We start from the raw sequence: 17763 nt of genomic DNA on the forward strand, positions 1-17763 counted from the left end.
CTTATCTTGCTGGGATCCTATGACCCCAGCTGACTTCCTGCTTTGGGTGGGGGGCTGGACTTGATGATCTTCCTAGGTCCCTTCCAGCCCTAATGTCTATGAATCTATAAATAGAAGAGTCAGGGATGTATTCTCTGACACCTCTAAACCAATGATGGTAGATGCTAGGGAGTGGATTACCTAAGACATGCCCTGCTTATATGCTCTCTCTCTAAAGCATCTACTGTCACTATCAGAGGTAGATCCGTTGGACCCAGTATGATACTACTTAGGTTCTTATCTAGAGATGATAGGTGAGAATCATTCACAACTAGCAACAAGATTTAGGCTAGTAGTAAGAAGCACTAGAAATAGAAGATGCACAGAGGAGATAAGTGGGCCAGAAACAGAATTTTAAGTTACTCCTTAGTAGGAAGGATGAAACAGCTGTAAACCCTTCAGCAAAAAATAGAGAAAGAGTAATTCTACTTGGAATTCCAACTAGGAGAGAAGAGTGCCCAAGGCACATAGTCCTCTGAATCAAGACGCTCAAGATAAGGATTAAGAAAAGTCAGCAATCTCAAAAATAAGGTAACAAAGTCCCATGATCAGAGCCCAAGGAGTAGATCATTGACTTAGAGATGAAAATGTCAGTACTCTGAAGGTCTTAAAAGGGACACTGCAAGTGGTCATGGAACGTGTATGAAGATTTGTAAAGAGATACTGAAAAAGACAGTATTCTCCCAGCCTTCTTTGAGGAAAAGGAGACTGGAGATGAGCCATAAGGTAGCAAAGAACAAAGGATGAAATAAATTATATGTTAGCTCAGCAATAATTTTTGAAAGATTAGGAAAAATGTAGTAAGAGAATGAAGGCAAGTTGATATAAGGAAAGCAGAGTATCATGTTAAGAAGTTAAGTATATATTTATGGAATTTTCAGAACTGGAGCCTCATCCAAATATGATTCTACAAATCATGCATCTCTTTTCACTTCATTCCTCATTTTGACAAGTATTTTTATAACTTTTTAGAAGCAAAGGAAAATATTTGATTTTCCCTTTTAGTATTTCCTTGCCTTTTCCAATAAAGCACCACCATACCATTAACTAATAATTGTTTTGGTTCAACACGATGATGTAATTGATGCCTACAGTGTAATGACCTTGATACTGGATTATATTGTCATGACATACTTTCAAATGCAAGTTTTTATGTACAAACAGCAGGTTTCATAGCATCTATGAAATAATGTGCAGCCATATCATGAACATTGGCATATTGTTTTGGAGATGAAGCTATGAACATAGCATAGCATTTGAAATGAGGGATGGCTCAAAATTATTAGGGTGGATAGAAGCCATTTAATTTGTTAACACACACACATGCGTGCACGTGCAGACAGACAAGTTTTTTTTCCCTGTTCTGATTTTTAAATTAATTTTAGGAATTGACGAGCCATTACATATCAAGAGAAGGAAAGTAATAAAACCAGGCTTTATACATAGTCCCTGGAAAAGTGCTTACATCAGACAGCACAGAATTGATACAAACTGGCGGAGAGGAGAACTGAAGTCCCCAAAGGTAACAGTTTCTGAACTATGTGTAACATACCAGAAGTTGAATAGGATCAACACTTCAGCTGCTAATTTGCATTGTGGACAAATCAAATCTTCCACAGATTTCTAAAACATTCAAATAATTTTCAAAAGGTCTAGTTAAACTCTTATTATCATGTCTGATTAAGGTTTTCTATGTATGATTCTCATCCTTTTAAAAAAAACAAACAAATGAAAGCTTTTTGAGCACCTATTTGAAAATCAAAGTACAGTACCTATTTGATAGAATTAAATCAGTCTACCATTCTTGTAATTTGGAATAACATGAGGAATGCGTATCCATATATCATACTATTACCTGCCAAGATGATGCCACTGACTTTAGTAAGAACACTCATGGAAAGTTAAGCATTCATCTAAGGTATGTTCAAAGTGCTGGGGCCTTTTTCAGTTATGAAACTATTCCACAAAACCAGGTGTCTCCTTTTATTCCGTCCCTCATTTTGACAAGTATTTTTAAAACTTTTGAAAACCAAAGTAAAATATCTGAATTTTCCTTTTAGTATTTCCTTGCCTTTTCCAATAAAGTGCCAATGTAACATTAACTATAATTACTCTGGCGGTACATGGCAATGCAGTAGAGTATGCCTACAACATAATGACCTTGACACTAGATTATATTCTTGTAACATGCTTTGAAGCACAAACATTTATGTAACAGCAGTTTTCATAGCATTTCTGAAATAATGTGGCAGCCATATCATCACATCACATTACAGATAAAGGGCAGTCAGGAACACAAAAAAAACAGACTTCTGTGGTACTTGTTAGGGAAATTGTGTATTTACCATTGAAAACAAAAGCACCACAACTAAGTATAAAAGAAAAACAGACGTTATCTAAAAATCTATGGAAGGCTCGTGCTGTTCATCTGGCTGCAACTTAATGCATCTCTGGCAACAGCTCTATTTCTTGCCTTGATATGCCACATCAGACTATGCTGGAATTATTATTAAAATGACAGCCCCAGGCAATGTCCTGCTGCCTACTTCATTTTAGTGGGCATTTTGAAAAAGTATTCAGATATTTTTAAATAGTAAATTCATTGTTTGACTTACATATTCTGATGCATGATTTTTCTTCCGCAGTAGAAAAGATTGCTTTATTTTTCCATGATCAAACACTGGAAAAGCCATTTTTGAAAAATAGCAGTACTATTCATAACTATGGAAATTCAAATAGTAGATGATAAGTGGAATGGTCTGGAAAATAAATTCACATTAAAGACTAGACCATGAAAATAATCATTGCTGTAGATAATAGAAGCACATTCCTTCTGTTCATAATTGAATTAACCAAAAATATTTTCCATGAAAAATTCTCATGTTTTCAAAGATTAATTTTTAGAGGAGAGATAAGAACTGGGGAACTCCTGAATTAGAATAGGTGATCTATTCACTGAGTTATACAATTTCTAGGCATGATTTAGTCCAGTTATTTTAGGAGGATTAAAAAAAACTAAAATGTATGTAGTTATCAATGCCATATTTTGCCATGGAGGAAATGTCTTCCTGCCTCACAGATAGTGATAAATTAGATCTGAAGCATAGGATCCAGGGACTTGTTTTATTTGTAATTTTTTCCAGCTAGAATAATACATGTCTTTTTGTTATTTATAGATGCTTACTGTTTATTTTCCAATGTGTTGACTTATACTGTAACACACAAATGCTTATATTTTCTATTGTCAGGTGCTCAAAGGTCATGATGATCATGTAATCACATGCCTACAGTTCTGTGGTAACCGAATAGTCAGTGGATCTGATGACAACACGTTAAAAGTTTGGTCAGCAGTTACAGGCAAGGTGAGTTAAAATTCCAGTGAAAGGGACCACTAGAAAAGTGGAAGCAAGTTAATAAGTGTTTCAGTAATTTAAACTGTTTGCTTACTAGTATGTCTTAGTCTCTAGTCAGTGATACAATTATGGGAAAACTAATGCAGTTTTACCTCTCTTTCATTCAAATGTGAAGTTAGTGATTTAGGGATCTAGGTTGTAGCCATATTCCTCTCTTTGGGTAGAGGCGACATCTTTTATTAGATCAACTAAATAGTTGCAAAAAAGTTGTTCTTTGCAAGTTTTCGGACACACACATCCTTCTTCAGGCAAAAAAGGAAATTGAAAATGGTGAGAGAAATTAAAGATGGTCAGAAATCTCTCAGGTATGAAAAAAAGCCAGTCTTTGGAAAGGTGTTCTGCAAGAATGCAAATGTAGAGGGGTTGCAGAGACAAAACCAGGTTGTTTACCCAAAGGTATCAGATGGCAGGGAGGTTGTGGAGGGGCCATAAAGTCTGTTAATATTTAGTCCAGCTCACTTGTATGGCTACAGGAGCATGTCGACTTAATATTGTAATACTATAAAAGCTTAAGTCTGTTTGTCTGTCTGTCCGTAATGCTTTATTTGCGCTTTGATTGGCTGACGGAAACAGCCGATCGGAGTGCTCCAAGCATGGGGGAGCGCCACCGTGATTCTGAAGCACCACCAAAGACCGGTTCCCCCACCCCACTCCCTGCAAGGGCAGAACAGCAGCAGCATGGGGTGTTAGGTGGCAGCACTCCGTTCCGCTCCCCCCTCCCTCCCTTCCCCCCCGGTCATTCTTGACGGGCAGTTGGCTAGTTTGCATCATAACAGCCATTGTTAAAAGTTATGTCTGCCCATAGCCTAAGTGGTACTCAAGCTTCTGGCCTGGTGGGCTGAATGAGTAGCACAGAGGGCCGGTCCACAATATGGTTCAGCGCATGGGTGGACTGGCCACATATGTTGACCTGATCCACCTGTGGAGTAATCCCATACATTGAACTTAGCGTGAACCAGTGATCTAGCATGCAGGGCCATGACATCTGGTCCTCAGGGCTTCCCAAGGGCCTGGAAATTTGGCAGCAGGAGAATGGCAATTAGTACTGCCGCTTCTCCCTGCTGCCAGATTACTGGACCTGTAGGAGCCCCATGTGTTTGGAGGCTGAGCACCACTGGCCCAAACCCAAGTACTTGGGCCCTTTTTCTTTACACAGAAGCAAGTCTACTTTATGAAAGTCACCTTGATGTAAAATTACAATGCTGTTCATGTTTCTGTTGGCATGTATCCTCGTTCTCTTGGCAATTCCTCTATTCTTGTGGAGTCATTTTGACATGGATTCCAGAGAATTTGGACAGATACATTACATTACCTTCTTTAAAACTTAATTTGTCTTCCCTTTGCCCACCTGGATTTTGCTTCTGTCTAATGCTTGTCTTCTACCTTTTTAAAAAATTATTCTGTTTGGTCATTTCACTGAGTGTTCCTTAGAATATACAACAAATTTCCCTTTATAAGCTACTCAAGTGCTAGGCTGCATAGGAACTTTACATCTTTCTTTATTTCCTGTTAAATTAGACCCAACTCAAGCAGAAATAGGTGGCAACTTGATAAGAATTAATAAACACTATAAGCATTCAGATTGACAGCCCAGAATGGTTTTTGGTACTTACAACATAAGAACATTACATCTGCCCAGTAGACAGCGAGTTTTTTTATACATGTAACAACTGACCACATGTAAGCAGAGACACTTTAGGAAAAGCCTTTCTTTAGGTAAAGAGTGCCTTGCATACTGAATTAACTTTATTTAATTCAGTGTTATATCATTATTAGCCTATATGTTGATAGCAGCATGTTGAAGATACAGGTATCCACTTCGTAATATTAATGTTGACTGTATTTTGAAGGTGTTAGTGTCTGTCTTTGCATGCCTAGAAGTTGCTTGACTGGATTGTAAGTACTACCTCGGGGAAGAATTAAATTAAGTGGTATGCAGCCACACCTAGTTCTGCTGGCTTCCCTTCACTGATGCCACTTCATAAAAGAAACCATGGTACTATTTTAGCATTCTTTTATCAAAAAGGACAGATTGAAAATATTTTTTACGTGTAAAACATTTGCTTTGTTTATCACTCCCTCTTGAAAACAACATATTTCAGTGGATATATAAAATAATTCATGACAGAATGACTTGCAAGGAATTTGAGTGCTTGGTAGCTTCTAAACTAAGAACCTTAAAAATTCTTTGTATGAGAGAGAGTTACTTCAAACATTAAAGGATAACTAAAAAACGTAGAGGCAGTAGAGAAAAGCTATATACTTATTCTTACTTGTAAAAAGGACGTAATCAGAGGCCACCTGGATGCAAATAAACTTATTACATTTTTATGTGCAAACAGAATAAGATCTAGTCCAATAATACATTTAATAATTTAAAGAGGTCAAGTTAATAAAAATCAAAACAATTGAGCCAAATTAACTAGGACAAATAATTTCACTGTGAATATGAAAGTGATAACTTTGAACAGTTTAAAAACATTTTGTAAGATGTCAAAAAAGACGGAATTAAAAAAAACCCTGCATTTTTAAATGAAAAAAAAAACCAGATGAAAAACCTAAATGTAAACAAGCAGGGAAGAGGGCGAATTTGACAACAATTAATACCAACCAAAAGCTGGTAAATTGTAGAACATCAATAAGGAAAGCTAAAGACACAAGAGGAAATAAATAGCCAGCAACAGACTAGAAGTACTTATTCAAACAGATCAGGAGCAAAATGAATCATAACAATAGTACTGGTCAATTACTACATGGAAATGGTCACAAAAGAATATTCACTAGTCACTAATGCCAGAAAAGCATAAAGGCTTAATGTTTTTTTCTGTTCTATATTTGGGAAAAACCCAAATTGAGGCAGTTTATATTGGATGATGATGGAATACTTTCCATTCCAAAAAATTCCAATAAACTGCTGCTAAACACTAGCTACTGAAGTTTTTGATTCATCTGATACAATGACCAGGCATCATCCAAAGATTTTTTTTAAAAGCTAACTAAGGTGTGCATTAGAGTGTGCAAAACTTCAGTCACTGATCCGATTCCATGGAGATTCGGCCTGATATGGCGGCCTAATCTCCAAATCCAAATCAAATCGGGAGATCCTTTAATCTCTCTGAATCGAATCAGAACCCTCCGAATCAATTTGGAGAGATTCAAAAAGACTTGATGATTCGGACATAGACACAGCCTTAAATGTTTTTTCTAGGTACCAGGCAGCTTTTGAACGCTGTGATGGTGGGGCGAATGGAGCATCCCACGGGAGCACGGGGGGGGTCCCCAGCACACTCAACAGCAGACCGTCAAGTGGACCAGAAGCACTTCCGGTCCACTTCTGGGTCTGCCAGGGACCCCAGCCAACCCCCCGGCTCAGCAACTGATGCCTCCTGGGTCTGGGGAGACACCTGGGATCCCCCTGTGGCCGATTGCTGAGCCAGGGGTCATGGGGGGGGTCCCCCGTGCATTTGGCGATGGACCCGGAAGTGGACTGGCCTCCTTCTCCACCCCTCCGCTCCTGTGGAATGCTCCATCCACCCCACCATCACAGCGTTCTTGAGCCACCTGGTACCTAGAGGTATGTAGAAAAAACTTTTAAGCTGTGTCTGTGGCCAAATTGCTGCTTCTCCAAATCAGCATCAAATCTTCAGTTTTAGATTTGGCTGAATCAAATCAGGATAGTAATCCGAATCAATGAAACGAATCACTGTCCCCAGTTCGGGCTGAATCTGAATTGAATATGGCCTGTTTCACAAACCCCTAGTGTACACTGGGCCATTTATGCTGACTTTCAACCGGTCTTGGAGCAGATCCAGAGACCTAGCAGAAGGTTAATGTTGTGCCAGTAGTTAGGAGGGGTAAAAGGAACGATTGGGTAATTATAGGCTTCTCACTTTGATATTGATCTGGGGAAAAGTTACAGATTGAATGGTAGTGGATTTGTTTACTAAAAAATTTTTTAAAAGTAAAATAAATAATGCCAATCAGCATGAGCTGATGGAAAACGGAGCTTGTTCAACTATCTCAATACCTGTTCTTTGATGAGACTACAGGTTTAGTTGATAAAGATAATTGTGTTAATGCAGTATAGTTGGACATGTGTAAGGCCTCTGATGCCATATAATATTTTCATTAAGAAATTAGAATGATAGAAATCAACATGGCATACTTGTAATGGATTAAGTGGCTAAATGATAAGTCTCCAAATGTAATTGTAAATGTAGAATAATTATTGGTCTCTCCTGGCCATATGACTTGATTAGATTTCTTTCCCCTTCCTTTAAAACAGTAACTATATGAAATATTTATTTTTAGTGTTTGAGAACACTGGTTGGACACACAGGCGGAGTCTGGTCATCACAAATGAGGGACAATATCATTATCAGCGGATCTACAGACCGAACACTGAAAGTATGGAATGCAGAGACCGGAGAATGTATACATACATTATATGGACATACCTCCACTGTGCGTTGTATGCATCTCCATGAAAAAAGGTAAATGATTACCTAAATGATTACCTGTATAAGTCGTTTTTACCTCTTTTCATATTGTGTATGTGAAAGTAAATGTACATCATGAACAGGGATCCTGGTTTTCCATGATAAAAAAAATCTCTGATAAAAATGGCATATTCTCTGATAAACCCCCAAAATCCATGATTAAAATGAAAGCCCCCCACAACCCCTGGCTCTGCTGGTATACCTCACTCCCCCCTCTCCCTCACAGCCCCCAAGCTCTGCTGTGCCCCTTGCCCCCACCCACAGTTCCTGCTCCCCCAGCCCTGCTGAAGGGGGCTCCCAAGTGCCAGGACTACGGGGCCAGGGACCTGGCTCTGCAGCCCCTGGCAGAGCCTGGCTCACCCCCCCCCCACCCCTCCCCGCTGTGGGCTCAGGCAGGGGGGGCTGCTCACCACATGTGGCATGTAATCGCAGGGGAACCCACACCCGCCACATCTGTGCATGGAGTGGAGTCTGCGCACTGCCCACTGCAGGCTTCCACCTTGCTGCCCTACCCCAGCACCTCTGCATTTTAGTGTGTGCAACCGGGTGCTGCAGGGAACAGCAGAGCCATGCAGGAAGCTGCCTGCTGCTCCAAGCTCCACACTGGCCTGGCAAGGCATCTCCTGCCAGCACAACCGCAGCAGGGTGGCAGCGTAGGGTTGTGCCCAAGGGATGCAAGCAGCACGGAGCTCACAGTGGCAGGCAGCTTCCTGTGCAGCTCTGCTGTTCCCTGCAGTCCCAGTTGTACACCCTGGAGGAGGGCAGAATGGGGAGCACAAACCTGAAGCGGGCAGCGCACAGCCCCTGCCCCACGTTCAGATCTCGGGGGTGCAGGTCCCCCTGGCCTTCAGGAGTGCGCACAGTGGTAGGGAGCAGCTCCCCCCTCCCCACCTGAGCCCACAACAGGCAGCCCACCCCTGCCTTGTGGCAGATCAGGGGGATGCGGGTCCCTCCTCCCCCCTGGAAGTGCACACAGTGGAAGGAGGTGGCCTCGCACCACAAACGAGCCACCCACATCCCTGTCCCACTCCCCAGTGGGTCTCTACAGCCATGCCTTGTGGCCCTGGCCCCAAGCCCCATGCACTGCCCAGCTGGGTAGGAGCCCCAGCCCTGCTCAACTCCCTGCATAACTCCCTGTGGGGGCTGCAATCCTCTCCTTCCCCCAACTTACCTTCAGGAGCTGGTCTTCAAGCTGTCTGGGGCGATCTGCATGTACATGTACTCGATGCCCCCTGCATGACTGCCCTCCTCCCACTCCCTCCCAGCCCCCTGCAGGCTGGAACTCTGCCAGCCTGCAGAGGGCTCCTTGCAAAACTGCAAAATCCATGGGTTTCTCTGGTAAAATGAGAAATCCACATTTGCTTCCAGTAAAAGGTAAAACTGTGGTTTACTCCGTTTTTCCACGGGAAACAGAAAACCCTGATCTGTTATGAAATAGTCTAACAATAAAGGTCTGTGCAAAGCACTATAACATTCAGTAAAAATAATATTTTAAATTAGTAAACATAATTTACAAATTAGCCAAACTTAAATTATACAATCAAGACTAAAGGAGAAAAAGGAGAAACAAGAAAAGGAAGAACAGATGAAAACAAAAGGTATAAGAGTATTACTAAGTACTGTAAGGCACAAATATGGAGATATACAGTAATGGTAATTTATATGCGACTGTTAAAGCTGTTTTGCTTATTTCTAGGACCAATTTTCCTATGCTAGGAAGAGCAGTCCTTTTTAAGAACTTTTTTTGTCCATCTGTTGTAAATCATTACATAGTTTAAAGGCTGCCTTTTTAAAAATGTCTTCAATCTTGAATATTTCTTAATAAATATACCTTTCAGCCAAAATATATTGTTTTTCAGCAACAGGAATTAAGAGCTGCTATGTATTGACTCAAACTTTGCCTGAGCTGTTGCATTTATTTGTTTAGTCTATTAATATTCTATTGATATGTAGCTGCTTCTAGAATATCATGTTGGTTATTCCTCCCTTCTTTTCTTTAAAAAGGACATTGAGGTTTTTAATTAGTTGAAAAAATTACAGGAATCTTTGTTACTATGTATTTTTTCATTTCCACTCTTAGAAGCTACAAAACATTCTAAACTGATGCTTACCTCATAAATCAAGTGAAATAATTTTTGTTTTACTAAATACAAGCTTCTAAAACTTTTTTTTTTTAGGTTTTTTTAGGGGGTAGAGGGTTGTAAGTGGAAGGTAGGCTTATTGTTAAGATGCAGGCATATTTGAAAGCAGATGGTATGTAATTTTTCACACTTCATTCTACCTGTCCACCTCCATCCTGACCTGTACCATCTTGGTCAAGCCCTGGAGCTCTTGTTTGGCAATCATACCAGATATTTTGGAGCTGTGATGGTGCTTGGGGTGGTTATAACACCAAATTTGTTTCACTTTCAAACCTAATAATGTGAAACAGGTCTTTGTGGACAACTGAATTAGACCCCATGCTACCTAGTCACCCAGAGAAATAATTTTAGTTTTTTTACTGTTTTATCTACATTATAAGTGCTTTTAATGTATTTGCTATAGTTACAATAGACATTTCTATGCTAAATACAGTTTTTGTTCATTTCCCCAGGGTTGTCAGTGGATCTCGAGATGCCACCCTGAGAGTTTGGGATATAGAGACAGGCCAATGTTTACATGTTCTGATGGGTCACGTAGCTGCAGTGCGGTGTGTTCAATATGATGGCAGGAGGGTAGTTAGTGGAGCATATGATTTTATGGTGAAAGTGTGGGATCCAGAAACTGAGACCTGTCTACACACACTGCAAGGGCATACTAACAGAGTCTATTCTTTACAGGTAAGCAATCTGAATCTAGTGCTCCAGATTCCTTGGGATGTTCCACTAGTGTTTCTATTCACTCAGTCCACCTTGCTAAACTGTGGGTAACTCACTAAATTACTTTTGCAATCCTACAAAAACAGAGCAGTGTATGTTATCCTTCTTTTGTGACCCATTGCATCTTGTCTTAATTTGGCTTAAATCTTTCAGGGCAGGGACTGTGGGTTGTAAAGCACCCAGTGCAGTGGAAGTCCAAATCTTGGTTTGGATCTGGAGCAACTGGCACTACACAAGGCAAAAAGTAAAAAGAGAGTAGTTTTTCTTCTATTTTTACTGCTAAGAATTTTCACTATATATGTTCTTGTCCTTGATTCTAACAAGACACACTTCTCTAATAGGCTATGATACTCTGTTGAACAAAAAGCAATGTCCTTTGCCTGGCCAGTTTGAAAGTTTATAGGTTGTGGTGTATTAGAATTGTAATACCAGAGTTCTTGCTCCGTACTAAGGTAGGAGGAGTGCAGCCCTACTTGCTCTGTGTGCTGGGTTACTGCAGTCCCATGAACGCGCTTCAGGTTGAGTATTTTACAGCTATGAGCAAATGGCTTCCCAAAGAAAATGTAACACTGGTATTTTAAATCAATTAGATCTTGATTCTCCTCCTGCAAGCTAAAGATAAAGCATCTAGACAGATAGAAAGAGATTGTACCGGGGATTTTCTAGACCCCTAGGCTCAGACTTGGATAAGGGTAGAGATCTTTATCAGATTATGGGAGAATTTAGTAATAGTGGAAATTGTGTGATTATGGGTGGGTTTAACTTCCCAGATATAAATTGGATAACAATTATTACTAGGGTACAAGTATTCTGGGACGAGAGAGCCGATAGAGTTCTACTGAATGGTCACTGAACTGCCTGGAAGCAATATTATTTTACACTTAGTTTTAATAAGCAGAGAGGATCTTACAGAAGAGGTGCTTAATCTTGGCATTGAGTGATCATGAGCAGATTCAGTTTAGCCTAAATTGCAGATCAGACAAAAGAGGGCTTCAGAAAGGCAAATTTTGAGAAATTAAGTTGTGTAGGGAGATTGACTGGGCTCAGGAACTCAAGGATTTAAATGCAGAAGAGGACTGGAGTTAATTTAATTTGAAAGTGCAAATTATCTGGAGTTTAGTCAAGAACAAAATTTGAACTAGAAATTTGAAGGAAGTTTCTCACACTTAGAGGACTGAAGTTTTGGAACAATTTGCCAAACAAGGGAGTGGGGCAAAGAACCTAAACTCCTTCCATTAGCTTATGTTAAATTTATCAATGCATGATAGGATATGGGAGTGGCTCTTGATGTCGTGATGCCAGCATTTGATTTGTAGCGTTGAGTATTTGGTATCCTCAAGGGGGGGTTGAAAAGAAACAATCTCCATGTAGGTTGTATGTCTGGGGGATGTCTGGAAATCCCATGGTTCAGGGCTTCTCCTGGGGCTAGGTAGACATTTTCCCTATCCCTTTGGCTCCTGAGTAACTCCGTCCCCCCAGTTAACTTTTAAATAAACAAATGAAAAGAGTAGTTTACGTGTTTTTTAATGTTATGTCATCCATTTGCAAAGCCAAATTGCCAACGGGTCTGGACCCAATAGCCTTAGGTAAAATTTTAGGCATAGCTACACCCCAATGATCGTGGATGCAGCTTATATGGTTACAGTAGTCTATGAGGCTTGGGCCAGCATAGCTAGGCTGGTGTCAAGTTCCATTACATTACAGCCTCGCTGAGAGAGCTACGTTAACAAGAGCTTGTAGTGCTCACCTTCCCTTAGTCCTTACCTCCCCTACTCAGAGGAGCAAGAAGGTGTTAAACATTTTAAATTGGACAGAAGGTAGGCCAGGGTGACACCTTGTAGACTAACTCATTTGGAGATGCAGGAGTTTTTATAAGCAACGGCCTACTTCAGACACTACACATGGACTTCATATAAAGGAACACGTCAGTCCATTTGTAGCATCTAATGAAGTAGGCTGTTGCTGAGGAAAGCTCATGCCTTTCTGAAGCAGTTCATCTCTAAGGTGTTACCCTGCCATGCCTTCTGCCTGACTTCAGGCTAACTCAGCTAACTACCTCTCTGCATTTTAAATCAGAAAATCCTTTACACCACCATCATTTTTGGCTTCCTGCCATTCATCCTCATTTATTAAAACTTCCCCAAATGTTCTATGTTTAGTTTCCTTGGAAAGTATGTAATATTTATCATGACTTTTTAAAATATATTTAAGGTAAACATTTTTCTCCAAGAGTGAGATCTGTAGTAGTTTTATTGATAACCCTGTTAACCCCAACAGTCTCTGTCTATGTTAAGTTTTCAGTTACATTTAACATCATTTGAGAGAGCCTACATTGAGTAATTAAATTATGATAGAATGTATGTAAATCACAGTTTTAATGTTTTACTTAGTGAAACTATATATTTTTCTATGGTAAGCATCCTAATAGCTTATTATAATTTTGTATAATAGCTTTTCCTTTTTTGCAGTTTGATGGTATTCATGTGGTGAGTGGATCTCTTGACACTTCAATCCGCGTTTGGGATGTGGAGACAGGAAACTGCATTCACACATTAACAGGCCACCAGTCTTTAACAAGTGGAATGGAACTCAAGGACAATATTCTTGTGTCTGGAAACGCAGATTCTACAGTCAAAATCTGGGATATTAAAACAGGACAATGTTTACAGACATTGCAAGGTGAGTTGCCACGTTCCAAACCTAAAAGCAGGCATTTAAAATACTAAAATGGTGCAAAGTTACCACATCAGGAAGTCTGAAGTGTAGCAGTTGTTTCAGTACTGAGTGCTGCTAAAATTGTTACCCTCATAACAGTACATGTTCGTATTTGGTACAGTTGAGCACTTCTACTTCCCATACATTGCTGGAGGGCAACATTGGCCTTTTGAAGATTACTTGATTTGATCCAAATTGAAGCAACCTTAAATTTACAGATTTCTTTAATGCACCATTTGGTAGAGAATTGTTTAAAGAGAACCATGGCAGGACACTTGCATTACAAAAGTTATCTCTGATGCTAACTGGACTGTCTGTCTGCACTTAGCAAAATCATCTTTCTGTGAATTAAATAAATCTTTCTGTTTTTATAATTTAATCTATTAAAATAATTTGCTATTATGGAAGGCAGATGGTCCAGTCTGATAGGAATTTGATGTGGTTATATTAGACTAATAAACCACAAAAATATGTAGGAAATGGCATCTCAAAACAGCCAGTCAACTTATTTATTTAGGGGTCACTTGGACATTTCAAAGACTACTGATTAATTGGATTGGGAGGCAGAGTACACTGTCTGTTGCAATAAATCAAGAAAAATGAATGGAAGGCATGTCCTTTATTTTATAACAGTAAAAGAGAGAAATTTCAGTTGTCATTTTGACTGTTGCTGTGCCTGGCCGCATGCTCTCTTTTTTTCTAACTAAGATTTTGGGAGTATCTTTCCCTGGCTTTTACATATCAGCCATGTTTGCAAGAGAAAATGCACTTCACAGAACAGAAAAGCAGCCTCTGCTGCTTAATCATACTTGCATGCTGCAAAAAACAAGCACTGACCTTTAAAGTACCATTCCTATGCGGTGGTTTAAGGAGGAAAAAGCCATATAAAGAGACGTAGTTTTGTTATAGGAGTTGATAATTACTTCTGCTGTCGGTTGGTAGGCACTTGGCTGTGGGAGGACTGAGTTTTGAAGCAAGTCTAGAGATTTGGCAGCAGCACCATTACAGTTCAGCAGTGACCTTTAATCAGACCATTCTTTGAATGGAGCACTGGGGACAGTACCTGCCTTTTCTGTAATCACCTCCTATGGTTAATATACTCTTGTTTTCCTGAGTTTCAGATGAGATTTCTACTTCCTATCCAACAAAAGCAGACACCAGTAAGGACAGGCAAAGTACTGGGGATGCCTCCATCTCTGCGCTATCCTTAGAAAATGCAGAACATTGTTTCTGTGCTTGCCAATGTTTAAACATTTGCTTTACCATATGGATCAAAGTCAACAAATGCGTTTGCTTCTAAGCCTGGTAATAACCATCCCTGCTTTCTAACCACAAGCAACATTCTTTTCCTTTTACTACTGCAGGTCCGAACAAGCATCAGAGCGCTGTGACCTGTTTACAGTTCAACAAGAATTTTGTAATTACCAGCTCAGATGATGGGACTGTAAAACTTTGGGACTTGAAAACGGGTGAATTTATCCGAAATCTAGTCACATTGGAGAGTGGGGGAAGTGGAGGAGTTGTGTGGCGCATCAGAGCCTCCAACACAAAGCTAGTGTGTGCAGTTGGAAGCCGGAATGGGACTGAGGAAACAAAGCTGCTGGTGTTGGACTTTGATGTAGATATGAAGTGAAGGGCGGAAAGGTGAATTTGTCCAAACATGTAGACGATGTTCTCCCTTCCCTCCCCCTGCAAAAAAAAAAATCCCTTGTCCTTGGTGGTGCAGGATGTTGGCTTGGGGCAACAGATCCTAAAGACCTACAGACTACGAAGGAGAAGATGAAGAGATGACAAACTATAACTGACAAGAGAGGCATTTGCTGTCTCGTCACATAAAAGGCTTCACTTTTGACTGGGGCAGCTTTGCAAAAATATGACTTTCTAAATCAAACCAGGTGCAATTGTTTCTTTATTTTCCTCTGCGTGCTCGCTGAGCAGGGCAGAGGTTTAAAAAGTTGTTACAATTCTTGCTAACCTGTTATTTTACCACAGAGATCTAGAAAGGCGCTGCGTAACATCAGCTACCAGTTGACTTTCAAACTAGAGAGCCTCTGTGACAACAACAACAAAAGGTCCATTCCTGATGTGAAAAAGCTAAAATCTTACTGTGAATCGTTTTTGTACAGTTTTCAGCTTTTTTTGCCAACCATTGCCAATGTCAATCACAGTATTAGCCTCTGTTTATCTATTTACTGTTGCTTCCATCTACACTCTTCAATGCATAAGTTGCTCTGAGGTGGCAAGTTGTCCTGGGTTCTGAGAGTCCTCTGATGGATTTAATTTGCAATGCTGGTGCTAGAAGTAGGTCTTCAAATATGGGATTGTTGTCCCACCCCTGTACTGTATTCCCAGTGGCCAAACTTATTTATGCTGCTAAATGAAAGAAAGAAAAGCAAATTATTTTTTTTTATTTTTTTTCTGCTGTGACGTTTTAGTCCCAGACTGAATTCCAAATTTGCTCTAGTTTGGTTACAGAAAAAGACTTTTTGCCACTGAAACTTGAGCCAACTGTGCCTCTAAGAGGCTGAGAGTGGAAGAGTTTCAGACAATTAAGAGTGAAGTTTGCCTGCAAATAATGAATTGAGTGTGTGTGCAAAGCTTATTTTCTTTTTTCTGGGCAAAAATTAAAACACATTCCTTAGAACAAAGCTATTGCAGCCTGTTCTGTGGGGAAACTTTTCTTTGTGAGGGCTGTGGTGAATGGAATGAACATACATAATAAAACTGACAAAATTTTAAAAAAATATAAAATACAAAAGCGGAAATAAAGTTGCTGGTCAGTCTTAGTGTTTTACAGTATTTGAAAAAAACAACTGTTACAGTTATTGCTGGGAGGAATTGACAGAGCAAAAACTTGAGTTTTTGTAATAAAGTTGTCACATGCAAACAAAAAAAGAAATGAAAAGTCAGATGGTTTGCCTCATTCTCCAAGAGCCACAACTCAAGCTGAACTGTGAAAGTGGTTTAACACTGTATCCTAGGCGATCTTTTTTCCTCCTTTTTTTGTTTTATTTATAGTCTGATTTAAATCAATCAGATTCCAGTCGGTTAATTTTAGTTATGTAACAACCTGACATGATGGAGGAAAACAACCTTTAAAGGGATTGTGTCTATGGTTTGATTCACTTAGAAATTTTATTTTCTTATAACTTAAGTGCAATAAAATGTGTTTTTTCATGTTAGTATGTCTTTTTCTTCCAGTAGTTTGATACTGTTTAAAACAGCTTTTTGAGTCAGTACCTATCCCAACCACTCTAAAAGTAGAGTTGTTTCCAAACTCTCTCATGAGATGAGTGTGTAGATGCATTAAAAAGAAAAGACGCGGTAAAGCATTTTAGTGACAAAACTTCCCGGGAAGCTACACTGTCATTCCCATCCTACATGCAAAACCTCTGTGCCGCGCTGTATTATTGTGTGAACCCCGGTGTCCGCTCTTTGTCAATGTCTTGAATTTGGCAAGGGGGCTTCTGCAAATGTGAAAGTAAGTATATTCTTGGTGATAGGAGCCTAGTATATTAAGATTTGAGTCTGGAGGGAGCTGGCCAGGAAATTAAACAGTAAATCAAGGGGAACATTATGAGACTAAACTTTGGAGGCTTTAACAATTTCTTCTGAGACCAATTTGTTAATTGCATCTGAGACTGACAATCCAATGTTTATTATGTATTGATTGCAATCAATGGGTTGAAATTCTACACTGCAGAATGTACAATATAAAATGAAAATCCAAAGAGGAAAATCCATACTCGAACTGAAAGGTCAAGGTTAGTAATACGAGACAAATTTTCTAAAGTAATACTGAAAGAAGAAAATACCCTCTAGAGTGGGCCACAGCACTTTCAGCTGGTTGATGAAACATGGAAGTCAGCATAGGCAAGTTATCCAAATGTCATCTGTAATAGGCTATCCATGTTATATACTAGCCTCAAACTGCTGGGCAGAACTCCTGCTTGTTTTCTTCTGCTTGAAGCTGAACGCAATTATTTCAAGTAAGATTACATGCTTGAGAGGTGTGGGATAGTGTCTTCACAGGCTTTTAATATTAAAAACATTCTTTCACATTTGGACCATACAATCCAGTTGGTCAAAACAGTTTAGCTTTTAAAAACAAATGGATAAAAATAAATAATAAATACATTTTAAAATAAAAGTTAAACAGAAATTACTGCTCATAAAATGACCAGAAGAATACACATGAGTAGTGGATAAATTCACATATTAATATAAAATATGTTTATA

The 17763-nt window shown here is 39.5% G+C and overlaps 1 protein-coding gene across 3 annotated transcripts in view; it reads left to right on the forward strand.

The window, feature by feature from the left end:
* The window catches only part of FBXW7 (F-box and WD repeat domain containing 7), a 279170-nt gene extending 262464 nt beyond the window's left edge, over positions 1–16706 (forward strand). For all 3 annotated transcript variants that reach the window (XM_059721977.1, XM_019481498.2, XM_006273079.3), the window contains 6 exons: positions 1425–1561; positions 3288–3401; positions 7764–7945; positions 10545–10770; positions 13278–13488; positions 14889–16706. In XM_059721977.1, coding sequence (XP_059577960.1) covers positions 1425–1561; positions 3288–3401; positions 7764–7945; positions 10545–10770; positions 13278–13488; positions 14889–15157 — 1139 coding nt within the window. In that variant the 3' untranslated portion in view covers positions 15158–16706. The remainder of the gene's footprint in view (positions 1–1424; positions 1562–3287; positions 3402–7763; positions 7946–10544; positions 10771–13277; positions 13489–14888) is intronic.
* The last annotated feature ends 1057 nt before the right edge of the window (positions 16707–17763 follow it).

This window comes from Alligator mississippiensis, chromosome 2 (genome assembly GCF_030867095.1).
Source record: "Alligator mississippiensis isolate rAllMis1 chromosome 2, rAllMis1, whole genome shotgun sequence".
Lineage (NCBI taxonomy): Eukaryota > Metazoa > Chordata > Crocodylia > Alligatoridae > Alligator > Alligator mississippiensis.